The following is a 16,880-nucleotide window of genomic DNA, read 5'->3' as shown; positions in this document are numbered from 1 at the left end:
ATGTTGTGACTCAGTATTAGTGAATATGTACTGAAAAGCCTCTCTTTCGGTATAATGGTAAATCAACTACATGATAGGTAAAGATGAATGACTAGAAGAAGAGGTTAATGCAGGGAACAATTATGTTGCTATGATTATTCCTTACTCACTTGCTGTAGGTGTAAGATGCCTTGTAAACATTAAAAAAACCACAGTCCTTGCCATGAAGAGTTTATTATCTAATTAAGGCAGGAGCAGAGCAGAATAACAATAAAGTGTGAGGGATATGGGTTTGGGAAAAGCATGTGGGAGGGGAACTCTGCTCCTGAGAAGTGGTTTTCCCATGGAGAGCAGAGTGTACATAGCATATACTAATTATTTCACATGCATCTGGTTCCATATATTTGAATACATTCTGATCAAACACTGGCTATCAAAAGTTTCACTTTGTCTTTAATTAATCATCACTTACTATTAATCATGTTGAACTAAGTAAGTATTTAATTCTTGAAATGTGATGTATGATCCATGATTACCTTCTTTTCTGCTCTAGTTATTAGCGGTATCTTTTGTTTGGTCATCATCTGTCTGTGAAGCTCTGGCACTGAGGTTCACAGATGTACTGTCACTGGTAGCACCCTAGAGGAGGTGTTTAGTTTTTGCTATTTTCTTATAGACCAGTAGGCAGTTCCTTACTTGAGATTACAGGTTGAACCTCTCTGGTTCAGAAACATCCGTGGTCCAACATGATTTTAGTTAGCCGGGTGTCCACTTATCATGTGTGGCCAAGTTTCCAGCAGTTCCATGATGTTTGGTTACATCCACCAGTCCTGGCTCTCAAGTGTTCTGTGCTGTTATTTAGCTTTAATGTATCCCTAAATGTCTTCTCAGAGCCCAATAAGTGGTGGAAGTGTAGGTAATGCTGCTAGACAAATTCATAGAATCATAGAATCATAGGACTGGAAGGGACCTCGAGAGGTCATCGAGTCCAGCCCCCCGCCCTCAAGGCAGGACCAAGCTCCACCTACACCATCCCTGACAGATGTCTATCTAACCTGTTCTTAAATATCTCCAGAGAGGGAGATTGCACTACCTCCCTTGGCAATTTATTCCAATATTTGACCACCCTGACAGTTAGGAATTTTTTCCTAATGTCCAATCTAAACCTCCCCTGCTGCACTTTAAGCCCATTACTCCTTGTCCTGTCCTCAGAAACCAAGAGGAACAAATTTTCTCCTTCCTCCTTGTGACACCCTTTTAGATATTTGAAAACCGCTATCATGTCCCCCCTTAATCTTCTTTTTTCCAAACTAAACAAGCCCAGTTCATGAAGCCTGGCTTCATAGGTCATGTTCTCTAAACCTTTAATCATTCTTGTCGCTCTTCTCTGTACCCTTTCCAATTTCTCCACATCTTTCTTGAAATGTGGCGCCCAGAACTGGACACAGTACTCCAGCTGAGGCCTAACTAGTGCAGAGTAGAGCGGCAGAATGACTTCACGAGTTTTGCTTACAACACACCTGTTGATACAACCTAGAATCATATTTGCTTTTTTTGCAACAGCATCACACTGTTGACTCATATTCAACTTGTGGTCCACTATGACCCCTAGATCCCTTTCCGCCATGCTCCTTCCTAGACAGTCGCTTCCCATCTTGTATGTATGGAACTGATTGTTCCTTCCTAAGTGGAGCACTTTGCATTTCTCTTTATTAAACCTCATCCTGTTTACCTCTGACCATTTCTCTAACTTGCTAAGGTCATTTTGAATTATGTCCCTATCCTCCAAAGAAGTTGCAACCCCACCCAGTTTGGTATCATCTGCAAACTTATTGACTTACTGTGGTTCAGCAAATTCTCTTGTTTGGCACTGTGGGTACTGAACTAGAGAGATTTAACCTGTATTAAAATAATTAATCATTAAATCAAGCATATCACTCTTCAAACCAAACCCAAGGGAGCAGACTGTGCTCCAAGTTACACAGCCTGGGAATAATATTAACTTTAACGGATTGACTCCAGATAATGGACATACTGGTAAGAGTATGCCCATAGGGGAATTTTCTTCCCAACCCTCTCAGTTAGTACTATTAATAATCAAATCTAGCTCTTAAGTAAATCTTCAAGCACTCTATGGAAGAGGTTTGTATCACTGTTTACAACAGATCGGGAAACTGAGGCACACTGGTGCTTGCCCATGATCATCTACCAAACCAGATGTAGAATTGGAAATAAAACCAAATCTTTCTTGAGTCCCAGGTTAGAGTTCTATCCAATAGGCTACACTGTTTCCCAGTTAATATTTGACGAATGGAGGCCCTGAAACACGAGAGCCTGAGCTTCACCCTCCTTTAAAAATGGTATATCCACTCTCCAGCTACTTGTGGATGCTTTTGTTTTTCCGTAGAAATGTCTAATCGGTTTTCTAACACTATTTTATTTAATCTCACCCTTTTCATGTGGAGAAAGAACAGGGCTGGAATCAGGTTGTACTTGTAACTTTTCACTTTTATTGCCTGTCTTCTTGTTTTTACACTATGAAAAAATAATCAGGAGGGCTCAGGATAGCGTTTCTGTACCACTTACAATTTAATTTTATCATGTTCCCTCTAATTCACCTCCTCATAGGGAAGATTGTCCAGGCTTTCAGTCATGTTTGTCACATAATTATGGGCTGCAAAACTATCTGCATACATGTGACTAAGGCTGGGGAGGGATGGTTGCTGTTGGAAAAGAATTGAATATCTGGACGTTCTGTGTATAAATGCTCAATTTAGTCTTATTCCTGTGAATTTGCATGGGGCTTCCTGGTCTAACAATGTCAAATACCTTTTTTTGCAAATACATTTCCAGTCAATTACACTTAAAAAGATTGCATCAGTGCCTGCTGAGCAGGCAGCATCCCCCAGGGGCTGCTCTTAAAAGTGTCCACTTTCTTTCTGGGCTGCAACTTCACAGTTGAGGAATCAAATTCTATATCCGTCTAGGTCTTAGCAGAGAGCATTCCAAAGTTGAAGTTAAGGTATTGATGTAAAATGTGCCTCTCAGCTGATACATGATGCTGGGGCTTAGGAGAAATCTTTGGAGAAACATCTGTGTGATTAAACCTTGTGCTATGTGCTCTGCAACTAGGGAACAGTTTCACGAATCAGACCAATAGGGGGTAAGCAGGGTCACCTAAAATGTCAGTGGGCAAAGACATCACGTTGATAACAGTATTTTTTGGAGGGAATAAGGTCCCTGCTTATCCAAACAGGCATATGCCAGATCTCCGGAGCATCATAGCATCATGTGCACCTTTCTAGTACCTCCTGCTGATGTTCATGTACTTGCCTTTGTGGGCAATCAATGCTTATAGAATGGTCAAGATGCATCGATTGCAGTCAATATATTCATCTGCTTCTTGTGGTGGGCAAACCATGTGCTTGTCAGTGCCACTGATCAGTGTCCCAGACCAGGGTGGGACGCCTCTTCTATTAAAGACAGTGATTGTTTCAGGCACATCAGTTATGTCCACTGCCCGTGGCAAAATCACATTATTGACTTTCCCACAAACATTCACAACTAACCGACTGTCTGTAAATTTGCCAATGGCACTAGACTAAATAGCCATGGACCTATAGCAATCTGGGTAGCCAGCTTCCACATGGCAGTAACAACTTGCTTCTCTACTGGAACAGCCTCCCTCCCGTGTGTTCTGATACTGAGGAGTAGGTGCAAGCTCCTTCTTCACACAGCTCCATAAGGGACTGGAGCCACTATTAGTCGCTCCAGGTCTACATGCCCATATGATCCCACCATGCTGTGCTAACTACCCTACATCAGAAATGCTGAGTCTACACATGGGCAATCCTGAGCGACATATAACGGGTGTCTCTCGTGTGTCATAAATGAACTCACCTGTGTTCCTCCTACTGAAATGTTCTCCCACTGTTCCATGGCTCTGTCTGTAGTCTGCAATAACATCTCATCCACTAGTGCTAGACCCTCAGTGTGGTTCCAGCTGGAATGGTGAGAACGAAGCGTGTGCAGAGCTAAGAAAGCTTCTGCACAGACACCTGGGCAGGACAGACAACTCCCACAATACATTGCAAACCAGTTCCAGTTTAGTGAAGCACTCAGTATCCTGGGATATACCCCCAGAAATTCTACCACATCCCCATGTACCTGCAGCGCCAGCATGGACATGGTTGAACAGTTATGGGCTGTATGTGGCTCTGCACCAGTGGTGTGGGAACATTTTTTAAGAGTGGGGGTGCTGAAATCCAGCCCTCTTCCCCCTGTCTACTCCCACCAGCTGAGGCCAGGAGCAAAAGCCCCAGGGAAGCAGCCAGTAGCCCAGGAATGCTGCAGCACCCTCCCCCCCACCTCTAGTTCCTGCACTTTACAGTGTTGGGATACACCTAGGATAATTTCTGCTCCTGCCTTTCATGAGCGTGGTGGAACACTTCCTCCACCAATGAATTCTCTCACTGAACAGACTTTGGGAAAGCAGTACAGAGTAATACAAGGAGCAGGATCATGGACCTTAGTTTCTCTGCACTGCTCTAGCCATCATCTTGGGCTACGTCTATACCGGCATGATTTTCTGAAAATGCTTTTAACAGAAAACTTTTCCGTTAAAAGCATTTTTGGAAAAGCGTGTCTAGATTGGCAGGATGCTTTTCCGCAAAAGCACTTTTTGCGGAAAAGCGTCCGTGGCCAATCTAGATGTGCTTTTCCACAAAAAAGCCCCAATTGCCATTTTTGTGATCGGGGCATTTTTGCGGAAAACAGTACAATGCTGGCTACACTGGCTCTTTTGTGCAAAAGTCTTTCGGAAAAAGACTTTTGCCCGAACGGGAGCAGCATAGAATTTCCGGAAAAGCACTGACGATCTTACATGAGATCGTCAGTGCTTTTCCAGAAATTCAAGCGGCCAGTGTAGACAGCTGGCAAGTTTTTCCGCAAAAGCAGATGATTTTGCGGAAAAACTTGCCAGTCTAGACACAGCCTTGCTGTTTAACTGTGTGCTGTACCACAAAAGAGCTATGATGAAAGGAAGAGTAAAGAATAGATAATCTGGATTGCAAAGTCCTTTTTGAACATTTTATAAACATGCAACTTCACAGTCCCTGGTGTCTACTTGCAAGAACATGCCTCTTCCCCTATAGCGGGCAGCTCTCACTTATTACAAGTAATGGCTATGTGACTTACACCTCATCCATTAACTGAACCACTCCGGTGTTACTAAGGTAGGATGGTTACAGCAAATGCACCAAGTGCTTTAAAACAATCCCACTTTTGAGAACTGGGTCTGATATAGCGCTGTGCTGGTTTTCATAGGTTTTGTGTCCAGAAGGGACCATTGTGATCATCTAGTCTGACAAATAGCAACATTGCTTTCTATTACAAAAGGTTATTTGCTCTACTGCAGAGTTCCATAAGTAAATCAATCTGAAGGATTATATTCTGCAATAATAATCAAGGCACACCTGATATAAGATGTACCAGTGATCTGCGCTCTAACTTTCCCAAGTCAAATACTATGTTAATCTCAATGATGCTACAGTGCTGAAAATTGTGACATTCAACAAAAGAAAACAGCAAGGAGTCTTAAAGTAATAGTGGCTCTGATACGTTTTCAGAGGCCAGGATTGTAAGAATGTTAGATGACATTAATCCATGCATGATTATCACCTGCAGTCAAAGTTAAAGCTCCTTATTTTGACTCACATCAAATAGTCAGCATGAAAAATCCACTAAAAAGTCACAAAGAAATAGACCATTTGGGGCTGGTATATAGCAGCATAGCTTCATTGGCTTCAATAGAAATTAACTTCAGTGGAGCTATGCCAGCTGAGGTTCAGGACCTGGAAAGGAAAGTTAATAGTAAACCTTTTTATTTCTCAGAGTTCCTTTTGCCATGTGATGGGTGGGAATGTTATGTGAGAGGTTCAGTGCAGGTATGGAATATATCCACATGTTGCTATGGAAAAAGCAGTCTGGCCACTGTTTTAGCAGCTGTCAAAGTTGAGTGACAAAGTCTTAAGTGGCATTATTCAAATAACTATTTCTGTGGTGGAAGAGGTGAAAGCATAACAGAAAGGAAATGCTGAATATTCCACAATATAGGCAAATGGAGACATGTAAAATTCAGCATATACAGGAAAAGAATGGACTTCTGAGAGCAGATCAACCCTCTATATATGTTTGCACAAGGGCCCTGATCAAAGCCTAGAGAAACCTATGGGAATCTTTCCACGACTTCAGTGGGCTTTAAAATGGACTTGGAGGGCACTCTCCCTGGGTTCAGATATCCCCCGTGCCATGCAGAAGTGTGGGTGAGTGTGCATGCCAGCTGCTGTGACAGTGCTCCTCATTTTTTGTGAGGACTTACCATGGGTATCATGTTCATGCAGGGTGGAGACACATCTCCTCTCCAGCGTCCTGGAGATGAATTCTAAATAGGAAATACTGCCTGAAGATTTTAGTATCTTATCTATGCAGCTCCCTGTTAGGGCTCCCAGAAATAGTTGAAATCTATTTCTTCAACTAGAAATAGAAGGGAGAGTGAGGGTGTACTGTATTTTTGGTTAAACCATCTGGAAACCCTAGTTACAGAATATATATAAAACATATGCAAAACATTTTTTTCAATTAGCGCACAGGTATTTGAATACATTTGTTATAGGAATCTGAATAGAACACTAGATAGACATAACAAATCACGGTGCTTGTTCATTTTAAAATAGCTTGAGGGGGAAGCTGGGTTAGTCTGTACAGGATAAACTTAAAAAACAACAAATATTCTGGTAACACTTTATAGGCTAACAAAACATATAGATAGCATCGTGAGCTTTCGTGGGCACAGCCCACTTCTTCAGATGACTGGAGGGAATATGAAAGGAATGTGTACACTTTAAAGTTCTTAAAACATGACAGAAATTCTGATTTAGTTTGTGCTTCTTTGGAGTAAATTAATTTTCCTTGTACTGCATTTATTGATCCACTGTATTTCTTAAAAAAATTACTACTGCCTTTTCCATTTACTTATATATCTATGCACATAGACACTTAGTACTCCTTTAATTATATTGAAAATGGCCAATAGTAAAACAAAACTAGTGATTTTGGGTGCCTGATTTGAGATTTCTAAGAGCAGAGGGGGCTGAGAGGAGAATTGCTGGGATCCAAGGCAAGGTGGGGAGGAGGAACCTCCATGCTCCTGCAAGAGGGAGCCCCTCAGACAGAAGGGGTGAGTCTGGGCTAGCCTCTCCCCACTAGTCTTCAGCACCACCTGGTGCATGCTGCCAGGGACTCCAGCCATAGCAACAGTAGCGGTGAAAGTGGCTGAGAGCCCTGGACCCTTTTGAATTTCCAGGCCTTGGGGCAGTTGCTCCCTTTGCTGTCTCACCATCCCCTTGCAGGCAGACATGCCTAAGAAGTCAGAATTTTTGTATAGGTTTTTGAAAATTGGGTTCCTTTAAGATGCCTCACATTGTGCACCCAAAAACAGAGTCTCTCAAAATAATGTTTGAAAGTCCTGGGCTTAATGTTTTGGAAACCTGCATTTGTTAAAGGATTTGCTACTAGTTGAAGAAATGTGATGATGATAGGAATGCGGCCATGATGTGCTGCCAGCATCAGCAAACACTTCTGTCTAATGATGGGCATAGAATCCAATCATTGTTTTCCACTGTGAAATGGTTTGATGACCTGGTGACAACTAATCTTTCAAGTCATGTTGCTAGGTGTACTATAATAATACAGTTTTGAACTCTCTCACTCTTTTGTTATTTTCAATCCATAGATTTCATTTTAAATGCATTTGAAATTATTCTTCAGGCTCTGGGATTGATGATGTTGCTCTCAGAAAGCTGGCTTTGATCACAGGAGAACAATTAAAATATTAGCCACGGTTAGTGATTGCATGTAGATGGAAGAATGTAAATAGAAAAGTAAAAATGCTGCAGTTGAATTTCTTTAAAATGTATTAGTTTCCTGATCGGTGCCCAGGAAGGGAAAAATCAGAGTTGGTCTTAAGGCAGCTTCCTTCTTCAAGCACTTAAAGCAAGAAAACAAGTTGAAACTCACCCCAGGCATGATACAATGACAGTGCCTCTCTGTCAAGCCAGGGCTCATTGCTTGTGTGGAATTTAACACCACCCTGGGCCCTTCCAGGGAGAATATAGGAAGAATGCAAAAGTCTTTCACATGCCGGGGGTAGGATGGGGGGGAAGGGCGGTAATTCACATCTGGCCAGGAAGAATTTAGAATACAAACATGAATTGCACAGGGCTAGACAGAACCCAACATTGACATTGCAGAAATCGGTTTCCAGCCACAAGAGATCAGCTGGGCAGAGAGCTCCTCCCCCCCCCAGCAAAACAGACAGCCTTTGGTACTCATCTGAACAGCTGCGCGCCCATTGAAAAGGAATGTGTATACTTAGAATAGGAGCTACTACAGGTTTTCTGGACTGTGTGGGAATCTCTCACCCACTATCAATCTCTTCACCTGCCAGAAACAGACACCAGATGCAGCACTGGATGTCCTGATTCACTGGGGTTCCCCTGAGCGCTATTGCCGCCATTCTGGGAAGCCTCTTCCCTTGCAGCAGCCGGCCTGACAGAAACCACTGGCCTTCTGCGGAACGTCTGCCCTAGCAGGATGTAGATGAAGGGGTTGATGCAGCTATTGGCGTAGCCCAAGCTGATGGCCACGTTGTAAGCATAGTAGAAGGACAAGGTAGGGTGGTGCATGGTCAGCTGCACCAGCTGTAGCATGTGGTAAGGTGCCCAGCAGATGAAGAAGGCTAGGCAGATGGCAATGGCCACACGTGTCACTTTCTTGGTGCAGGTCCTGGCACCCTTCTGGCCAGTGAGTGCCTCTGAGGACTTGGCCATTCTGAGCAGGATCCTCCTGTAGGCCACAGTAATGAGGGTGAAGGGGAGGGCGAAGACAAGGAAGAACTGATAGAGAGTGTACCAGTAAATGTCATTCTGTGGGTTCGGCAGCTGAATCCCACAGCCCAGCAGCCCCCCAGGCAGAGGGATGAGCTGGGCATACAACCACACTGGGGTGATGCAGAGGAAGGAGAGGGTCCAGAGCATGCAGATCACCAGGATGGCTACAAGTGGCTTTCTGAAGCGAGTGGAGGTGAAGGGGTACACGGTAGCCAGGTAGCGGTCAATGGACATGGCAGTGAGGATGTAGGTGCTCGTGAATTGGCTGTTGGCATCCAGAGCAGTGATCATGGTACACATCGTTTCCCCAAAGTGCCAGGCACCATTGCCCAGCAGCTGGTGAATGAGGAAGGGCATGCCCAGGAGGAAGAGCAGGTCCACCATGGAGAGACTGATGATGAAGATATCTGGGACACTGCTCCGGGGGCTAGATTTCTTAAAGACTCTGCAGATCACCAGGCTGTTGCCCACAATGCCCAGGAAGAAGATGATGCCAAACAGGGTAGGCATGATAAAGCTGGCATAGCTCACTGTGCTGGGCTCACCTGCAGAGACAGAGCATAGACAGAGATACGTCAGGGCATGTGTGCCATGAGCAAGGGCAGATGAGGACTTTACAGATGGGACATCCTAGTTTCTAAGAAAACAAACAATGATAATATGCTTACAGTGACATAAGAATAATGTATTTCCCACACATATATAAGGTGGGGTGTGTGTTTAAATCACACCCACACACCCACACCCACACAAATCTATTTACACTCACACATACAGAGGGGTATGTATATCTGTGTACACATGAGCATGCATGTTCTGTGATATATACTATATACAGCAGTTATACATATATATGCAAACACACAAACATCCATATGGACATACACATGCATATGCACATCTACGTTTGCTGGGATACAGCATAGCAGTGTGTATATACACATGCAGGTATAGCCTTGCATGCAATATATGTATGTGTGTGCATGTATGTAGGAGTCTGAATATGCACACACCAGACACATGCATATATAAATAAATATGTATATATAATACACATACTTCCTAGTAATATCGTATATACATAATAGCCCCAGTCCCATCACTTTAGTTTTGGGAAAAGTGATCGGCAATTATCCCTGTATATAAGACCTCCTGATAATTTACACAAATACATATTTTCATCTGCTCTACTAGTTTACTTACCAGGTAGAGAAAAGTTTTGCAAAGCCTTGGTGATGTTAGCAATGCAGCTGTTCAAGCTGACGGTAGGATTTATTTTAAAATCCATCCCTCAGCAGTAACTGGATCTGATCAATGGTTTGAAAATGGCATGGTGCTGATGTTTAACATAGAAGAAAGGTGGCCAGTTCCTGGGAGATCTTGTGATGATGCTCAGTCCTGTTGCAGAGGCTGTTGTGTCCATTAAGAAGCAGCTGTTTAAAGCTCCGACTTCCCTGCTCCTGCACCAATGCCAGGTGAAGCTGACACCAGAATGTAAGGAAGCCAAGTGCCTATCACCAGGCTGTCAGCTGAATGCCTATTAATGCACTGGGAGGGAGAACAGAGAAGCAGAGCTCATTTATTTAGTGCAGAAGGCAGCATCGGGGACCCTTTAGTGTACTGAGAAATACATTTATATTCTATAAAAAGAAACTGGAAATAGAGTTAAATAAATTGAAATACACTTATATGTGTACAAACACATACATTCAATGTATATGGCAGCTGTAGCTTTCAAGGACAGGACTCCTATAAGCAAATGAATAACACCGGCAGCTTGAAAAGATTTAATCTGAAGATCCAACAAATAAATATTCATGGATTTAAAAGTAGCTATTCTTCTACAAAGTAATCTCACTAGCTAATTACAGAAAGAGAGAACAGAATTGACATTCATCCGTAAATTTGACACTGTTACCCTGGGCTTGAACAAGGACATTAACTGGATATTGCATTATAAAGCCAGCCTTCCAGGCATTTAACACCTCATTTTTATATCAAAAGCTAAGTATGGGATACTTCCAGCCTGCTTAATTAGCCTCATTAACACCAGTTCTACAATTGACAGGTACTTTCTTCCTGTTATAAATTCTGGCTGTGTCTAGACTGCATCTCTTTTCCGTAAAAGGGATGCAAATTAGACACATCGCAATTGCAAATGAAGCGGGGATTTAAATCCCTCCCCCCCCGCTTCACTTGCATAAACATGGCTGCCGCTTTTTTCCGGCTCGGAGCTTTGCCGGAAAAAAGCGCCAGTCTAGACGGGGATCTTTCGGAAAATAAAGCCTTTTCCGAAAGATCCCTTATTCCTCTTAAAAAAAGAATTTAAATCCCCGCTTCATTTGCAATTGCGATGTGTCTAATTTGCATCCCTTTTACGGAAAAGGGATGCAGTCTAGACACAGCCTCTGGGTTTCTGTTATTCCTCTCCAGCTCATCTGATGAAGTGGGTTTTGCCCATGACTGCTCAGGATTATATATATATATATATATATATATATATATATATATATATATATATATATAGGCATGTCTACACTGCATGGGCTCATCTACACTGGCCCCTTTTCCGAAAGGGGCATGGTAATTTCAGAGATCGTAATAGGGAAATCCACGGGGGATTTAAATATCCCCTGCGGCATTTAAATAAAAATGTCCGCCGCTTTTTTCCGGCTTTTAGAAAAGCCGGAAAAGAGCGTCTACACTGGCCCCGATCCTCCGGAAAAAGCGCCCTTTTCCAGAGGATCGGGGCCAGTGTAGACGCTCTTTTCCGGCTTTTCTAAAAGCCGGAAAAAAGCGGTGGACATTTTTATTTAAACGCCGCGGGGGATATTTAAATCCCCCGCAGATTTCCCTATTACGATCTCTGAAATTACCATGCTCCTTTCGGAAAAGGGGCCAGTGTAGACGTAGCCCATGGCTATTTCAGGATACCAGAGGTATTCCAAAATAGCTACCCCACGTCTATACAAGCAGCCTGTTATTTCAAAATATTTTTTCAAAATAACAGGCATGCTATTTCGCCATCTCAGTAAACCTCGTTGCACGAGGGACAAGGGATGGCTCAAAATAGTGCATTATATCAAAATGTGGTGCTGGGTAGATGCACCAAATTTCAAAATAAGCTATTGTGACAGACTGCTGGCTAAGCCAGAGCTCTGCCACTATGGCCTGACTGAAAAGGCTAATGGCAAACAGCTGAGCAAGCCCAGGCCTGAAGGGGTATTAGAAGCAGCTGTGGGCTCATTAGCCAGATGGCTATATAAGGCAGATAGAGGGGGAAGTGAAAGGAGAAAAGAGGCAGAGGGGAGTCAGGAACTAGGATATGGCTGGGTATACTGCTCCAGGTGGCAGGAGAGGCTGACTGAGTTTGATGTAATTCAGAAAGCTTTGTAAATAGAAGGTGGTGGGAAGCTGATAATCAAAGGCACAGGTGACTGTACCAGAGAGGGTCTCCATCTGATTTGTGGACCAGAAGGTGTCCCAGGGCAAGGAGCCTGAGCCAGGACCTTACCACACTATTTTGAAATAGATTCTAGATAAGTTATGCAATGTGCATAGCTCAAATTGCGTATCTTATTTCAAGTTCAGGGTGCTGTGTAAATGCACCCTAAGGTGCCACAAGACTACTTGTTTTTTCTGTTATATATGCTAGGATTTGGGCTAATTTCCACATGCTTTTAACTTGAACAACACAATCTTCTAGTAGCTGAAAATATAATAGCTGGATGGATAAATATATTGGGAAATATAATATTTTCTCTCTCACTTTCTCTTCCCCAAACATTTCTCCATTTTACTTCAGTGGACCATTGAAGAGTCTCTGGAATGGGGAAGCAAGAACTGCTTATGGTCAACATAGGCAGGCACGTCTAGATGAGGAAGGGAGCCAGACACAAGATGTCCTTTCAAGGTTTGTGTGAAACAGTTGAAGTTGTGTAGAATGAACATGTAACAAATACAATAATGGCAAAATTAAATAAGTGAAGAGGGGGTTTGGTTGTGCCAGGAGAAGTGGAAGCCCCAGGAAAAGGACTGTTTTCCATACCATGCAAAGAGAGGGGGCTGCTGTTCCAAGGGATGTGATATGAGGGTGTCAACTGGGGGCAGCTGTGCCACCAGGGGAGTGGCCAGTAGGGCTGGGACTCTGCCATCTTGCCTGTCAGCACATCAGTAAATAGCTCCTTGCCCTAAACCAGTGGTCACCAACCAGATGATCAGGATCTACCGGTAGATCTTGGAGCCTCTGACAGGTGATCCTGACTGATTTGGCCAAGAGTCTATCATGTGCAAGTGCTTTAGCTGCCCCTCTCCCCACTGCTGTGCATCTCCTGCCCTTTGCCTCGGAGCTGTGCCCCTCAGGAGCCTCCTGCTTGCTGGGCAGGGCAGGGCAGGGGAGGGAAGGGGAGTGTTGATGTCAGGGTGCCCTTCCCCCTCTGTATCCTATCTCCACAAAGAAGAGAGGGGGGCACAACAGGTAGTGAGTTTTCTGGCTGCTTTTGGGAGTTGTGCAGGGCCAGGGCAGGGATGAACCTACCTTAGCCCCACTGTACCACCACCCAGGAGCCACCTGAGGTAAGCAATGCCCAGCTGGAGCCTACATCCTCAAACACTACCCCACCCATGTACCCCCTCTTGCACCCCAGACCTTGCCCCAGCCCCAAGCACCCCTGCATCCAAACACCTTCCCAGAGCCTGTACCTAGAACCCCCTGCTCCAATCTCCAACTGCCTGCCCCAAACTCAGCTCAGAACCCCTCACACTCCAAATTCCTTAATCCAAGACCAGAACCTGCACCCCAACCCTCTGCCCCTGCCTGGTGAAAGTGAGGGAGGATGAGGGAGGGAGGATGAGGAAGGGAGGGAGGATGGGGTGAGCAGGGGTGGGACCTCAGAGAAGGGGCACAAAGAAGGTGGGGCCAAGGGATTTGGGTTTAAGGTAGATCTTACATTGCACTTAAATTTAAAAAGTGATAGTGTACTTACAAAGATTGGAGATCCCTGCCCTAAACCTACAGGAGTCTGGAGCGGGGAAAGAACAGACCTCAGGTGGACTGGAGAGGATTCGGGGGAGGACAGAACAAGCTGCAGGTGGTCTTGGGATCATGGTGGGGGGGGGGGGAGAGAACAGGCTGTAGGTGGGCTCAGGGGCATGATGTTGGGGGGAGAAGAAGCCATAGGTAGGCTGGGGTGGAGGGAGGGAAACAGCAGGCCCTGGGCAGGCTGGGGTGATGGATGGGGGAAGAGCAAGCGCCAGGTGGGCTGGAGGTTGGTCCAGGTTGGGGAAGGAAAAAGCTGGTCTCAGGTGAGCTAGGGGGCTGGCTGGAGGAGGGAAAGAACAGGCCATGGGCAGGGTGGAGTGTGTCACTGGAGGGGGCAGGGAAAGAGCAAGCCTTGGGTGAGCTGAAAGGGTGGCCAGGGAAGGGAGGGAAAAAGCAGGGCCTGGGCAGGCTGGAGGTGGGTGGCCAGGGGAGGGAGGAAAAGAGCAGGCCCTAGGTGGGCTGTAGGGGTGGCCAGGGGGAAGGGAAGGAGCAGACCCTGGGCAGGCTGGGAGGTGGCTGAGGGAGGGAGGGAAAGAGCAGGCCCCAGGTGGGCTGAGGAGGTGATGGGGGGAGGGGAGGTGGCAGCCCCCAGCCTGGTGCACGTCCCCACATCCCCAAGTCCCTGCCCTGAAGAACTAGAGATGTTAAATATCGGTTAATTGAATAGTCACTTAACCTCATGAATTCTTATCGATTACTAGATTATTCTATAGTCCCTGGGGCTGGGGGCTGGCAGCCAGTGCACTATGGCCCCACTCCCAGGGAGCCCCCTGTCACTCCATGCTGCTGCCTCTGTATCAGAGGTAGCAGCACGGGGTGCCAGGTGGGAGCTGGTCTGTGAGGGGAGCCAGTATAAAAACTAGCTCCCCTTGTGGACTGGCAACCTGTTGTTCCACACTGCTGCCTCTGTATCAGAGGCAGCAGCGTGGAGTGGCAGCAGCCCCTGTCCACGGGGAGGGGGAGGAGAGCCTGAGCTCCAGGACCCAGCGTGAGCAGGAACTGATCCGGGCTGCCTGATTTCCTGGCTCCTAATACACTTTAAATGCAGAGCCACAGTGGGATAGGGGCAAGCCTGCTAAAATATTTACTGGCAAGGGGAGGGGGGAAATGCACATAGTCTATAGCACTAACCTATAAGCTTTTACTTATTGGTTAATCAGTTAATCGACTACATTGTTACATCCCTATGAAGAACCTAGGCAATGACGGGTAAATCTGCTAGTTACAACATAATTTTAGCAGCTAATATACTCATGAACTGTAGATAAAGATATTAGTCACTTTGAAAGATGGGATTACATACTCGGGATAGCCGTCCTAGTAAGAGTGGATAGTAGAGTAGTAATGCAAGGAAAGGCAAAATGATAGTCAGAGTGGTGTGATTTCAAATCTGCAAGGATTCCTAAGAAATAGCGAGAATTTCTATTCTGGTGCTTCACATAGACCAATGACCATTTTAATGTCTAACAGCACAAGGAAAAATTAATTTAATTTACCAGATAGGGCAGGATGCTTTCAGCATTGCAACCCTCTGGGTCACACTGACCCAAGTGCCATTTTGCAAATAGCAATCTCAACTAGGTCATTGCAGTTGTGGCCTATTCTGGTATCTGCATAGGGAAATATGGTTAGTTGAAAGAAGTGTTGACTCCCAATCATTCCACATTTTTCCTTGCTTCCTTTCTTGGGGCATGCTTTTATGCTCATTTAGGAAATTAGAACTTAAATCATGTCCTCTCTTGCTTTTGAGATAACAAGGGGAATGGTTGTTACGCACAAGTTTCTGCCATTAGCATCAATGGTAGCAAGGAAAATGTATGAAGAAACAGACCTCACTTAAAATGAGTCACTTGTAATTGCAATTACGTTAGTTTCTTGACACATAATTCAAAGCAATTACTGCTTATCAATATTTTCATTACAGTGCTCTTGCCTTACCTTGGGTTAATTCCTCAAGATACAAAGAAAACTATGTTTTATTGCAACAATTGAAAGCCAGCTGTTGTAGACATAGCAGCTGCTGCTGAAAGCTTCACTCAAGAACATGCTGTCTTTTTTGGAAGCTGGCAAGTAAGACTACTTATACAAGTGGACTTGCTGATGGACTATACTAATTGCAGCTGTGATGTGAATTTTTCTTGGTCAGCACTGAACAGGGAAAAAGTGTAGCATTCTGCAGAAATGTTACAATGTTTTTCCATATAGGGTTGCCAGATGGTTGAAATATATTGGAGCCCCCCCTCAACCCCCCCCCAAAAAAAAAACACTGGGAAAAAATTCTGTTGAAGGGAAAGTTGTTGAGTTGTTGAATACTCAGGTGTCCAGTATTCTCTGAATTTTTTTACCGGACAGGAAGCAAAAATACTGGTCTGCCCGGGTGAATACAGGACACCTGGCAACCCTACCCGTGGCTGGTGTTAAGATGGACCTAGCTCCAGTGTGGAGCTGTGCTGATTTACACTGAGGATATGGCCCAAACCTGGGAGTATTAGCAATTGTTATAAAGTTGCATAAACGTTTCCAGTGTAAGATCCTTATTACATGTTTTAGGATTAAATTTCAGTCAATTCAAAGATTAAGATGAGTTTTTTTCTGTTTAAGTGAAATGAATTCCACCGTTTCATTTCCTAGTACATAAAATGAAGGGGAAAATTATGAATATTTAAACTTTTATTTAAAACAACTCTTTAGCTCAAATGACAGGAGGTAAAACATTCTAAGTTTTGATTGGACCACTTCTTGAAGTGTGGGGGAGGAAGCATTCTTTGCAGGATTGGGGTTCATAATCAATAAATTATCTTCATAATATACTACCCAAAAGGCAACACTTCACATTTCTCTTAATTAGTTAAGTGTCAAAGTGCTTTATTGAAAAGAGGAGAGCACTAAGCACATTGCAAGAGGGATCTCTA

The 16,880-nt window shown here is 44.4% G+C and overlaps 1 protein-coding gene and 1 long non-coding RNA gene across 2 annotated transcripts; one reads left to right on the top strand and one right to left on the bottom strand.

Annotated features, from left to right (window-relative positions):
* Positions 1-8,474: 8,474 nt before the first annotated feature.
* On the bottom strand, positions 8,475-10,215 carry MCHR1 (melanin concentrating hormone receptor 1). The gene is made up of 2 exons (XM_006123825.3): positions 10,131-10,215; positions 8,475-9,472 (listed from the first exon to the last, which is right to left on the bottom strand). The coding sequence occupies exons 1-2, from the start codon at positions 10,213-10,215 to the stop codon at positions 8,475-8,477; spliced, it is 1,083 nt and encodes a 360-aa protein (XP_006123887.3).
* Positions 10,216-12,225: 2,010 nt separating this feature from the next.
* Positions 12,226-16,520, top strand: LOC142818547 (uncharacterized). Its single transcript, XR_012896055.2, has 3 exons — positions 12,226-12,302; positions 12,733-12,840; positions 16,321-16,520. It is a non-coding gene; the product is annotated as an uncharacterized LOC142818547 (long non-coding RNA).
* The last annotated feature ends 360 nt before the right edge of the window (positions 16,521-16,880 follow it).

This window comes from Pelodiscus sinensis, chromosome 15 (assembly GCF_052426305.1).
Source record: "Pelodiscus sinensis isolate ZL-2025 chromosome 15, ASM5242630v1, whole genome shotgun sequence".
Classification (NCBI taxonomy): Eukaryota; Metazoa; Chordata; order Testudines; family Trionychidae; genus Pelodiscus; species Pelodiscus sinensis.
The sequence above is the reverse complement of the archived record's forward strand: the minus strand, read 5'-3'. Positions and strand labels throughout refer to the sequence as shown.

Coding starts and splice junctions, on each gene's coding strand:
- MCHR1 (XM_006123825.3), bottom strand. CDS start 10,215: ATGGATTTTAAAATAAATCCTACCGTCAGCTTGAACAGCTGCATTGCT. Junction 9,473..10,130: donor GCAAAACTTTTCTCTACCTG/GTAAGTAAACTA, acceptor CTGTCTCTGCAG/GTGAGCCCAGCACAGTGAGC.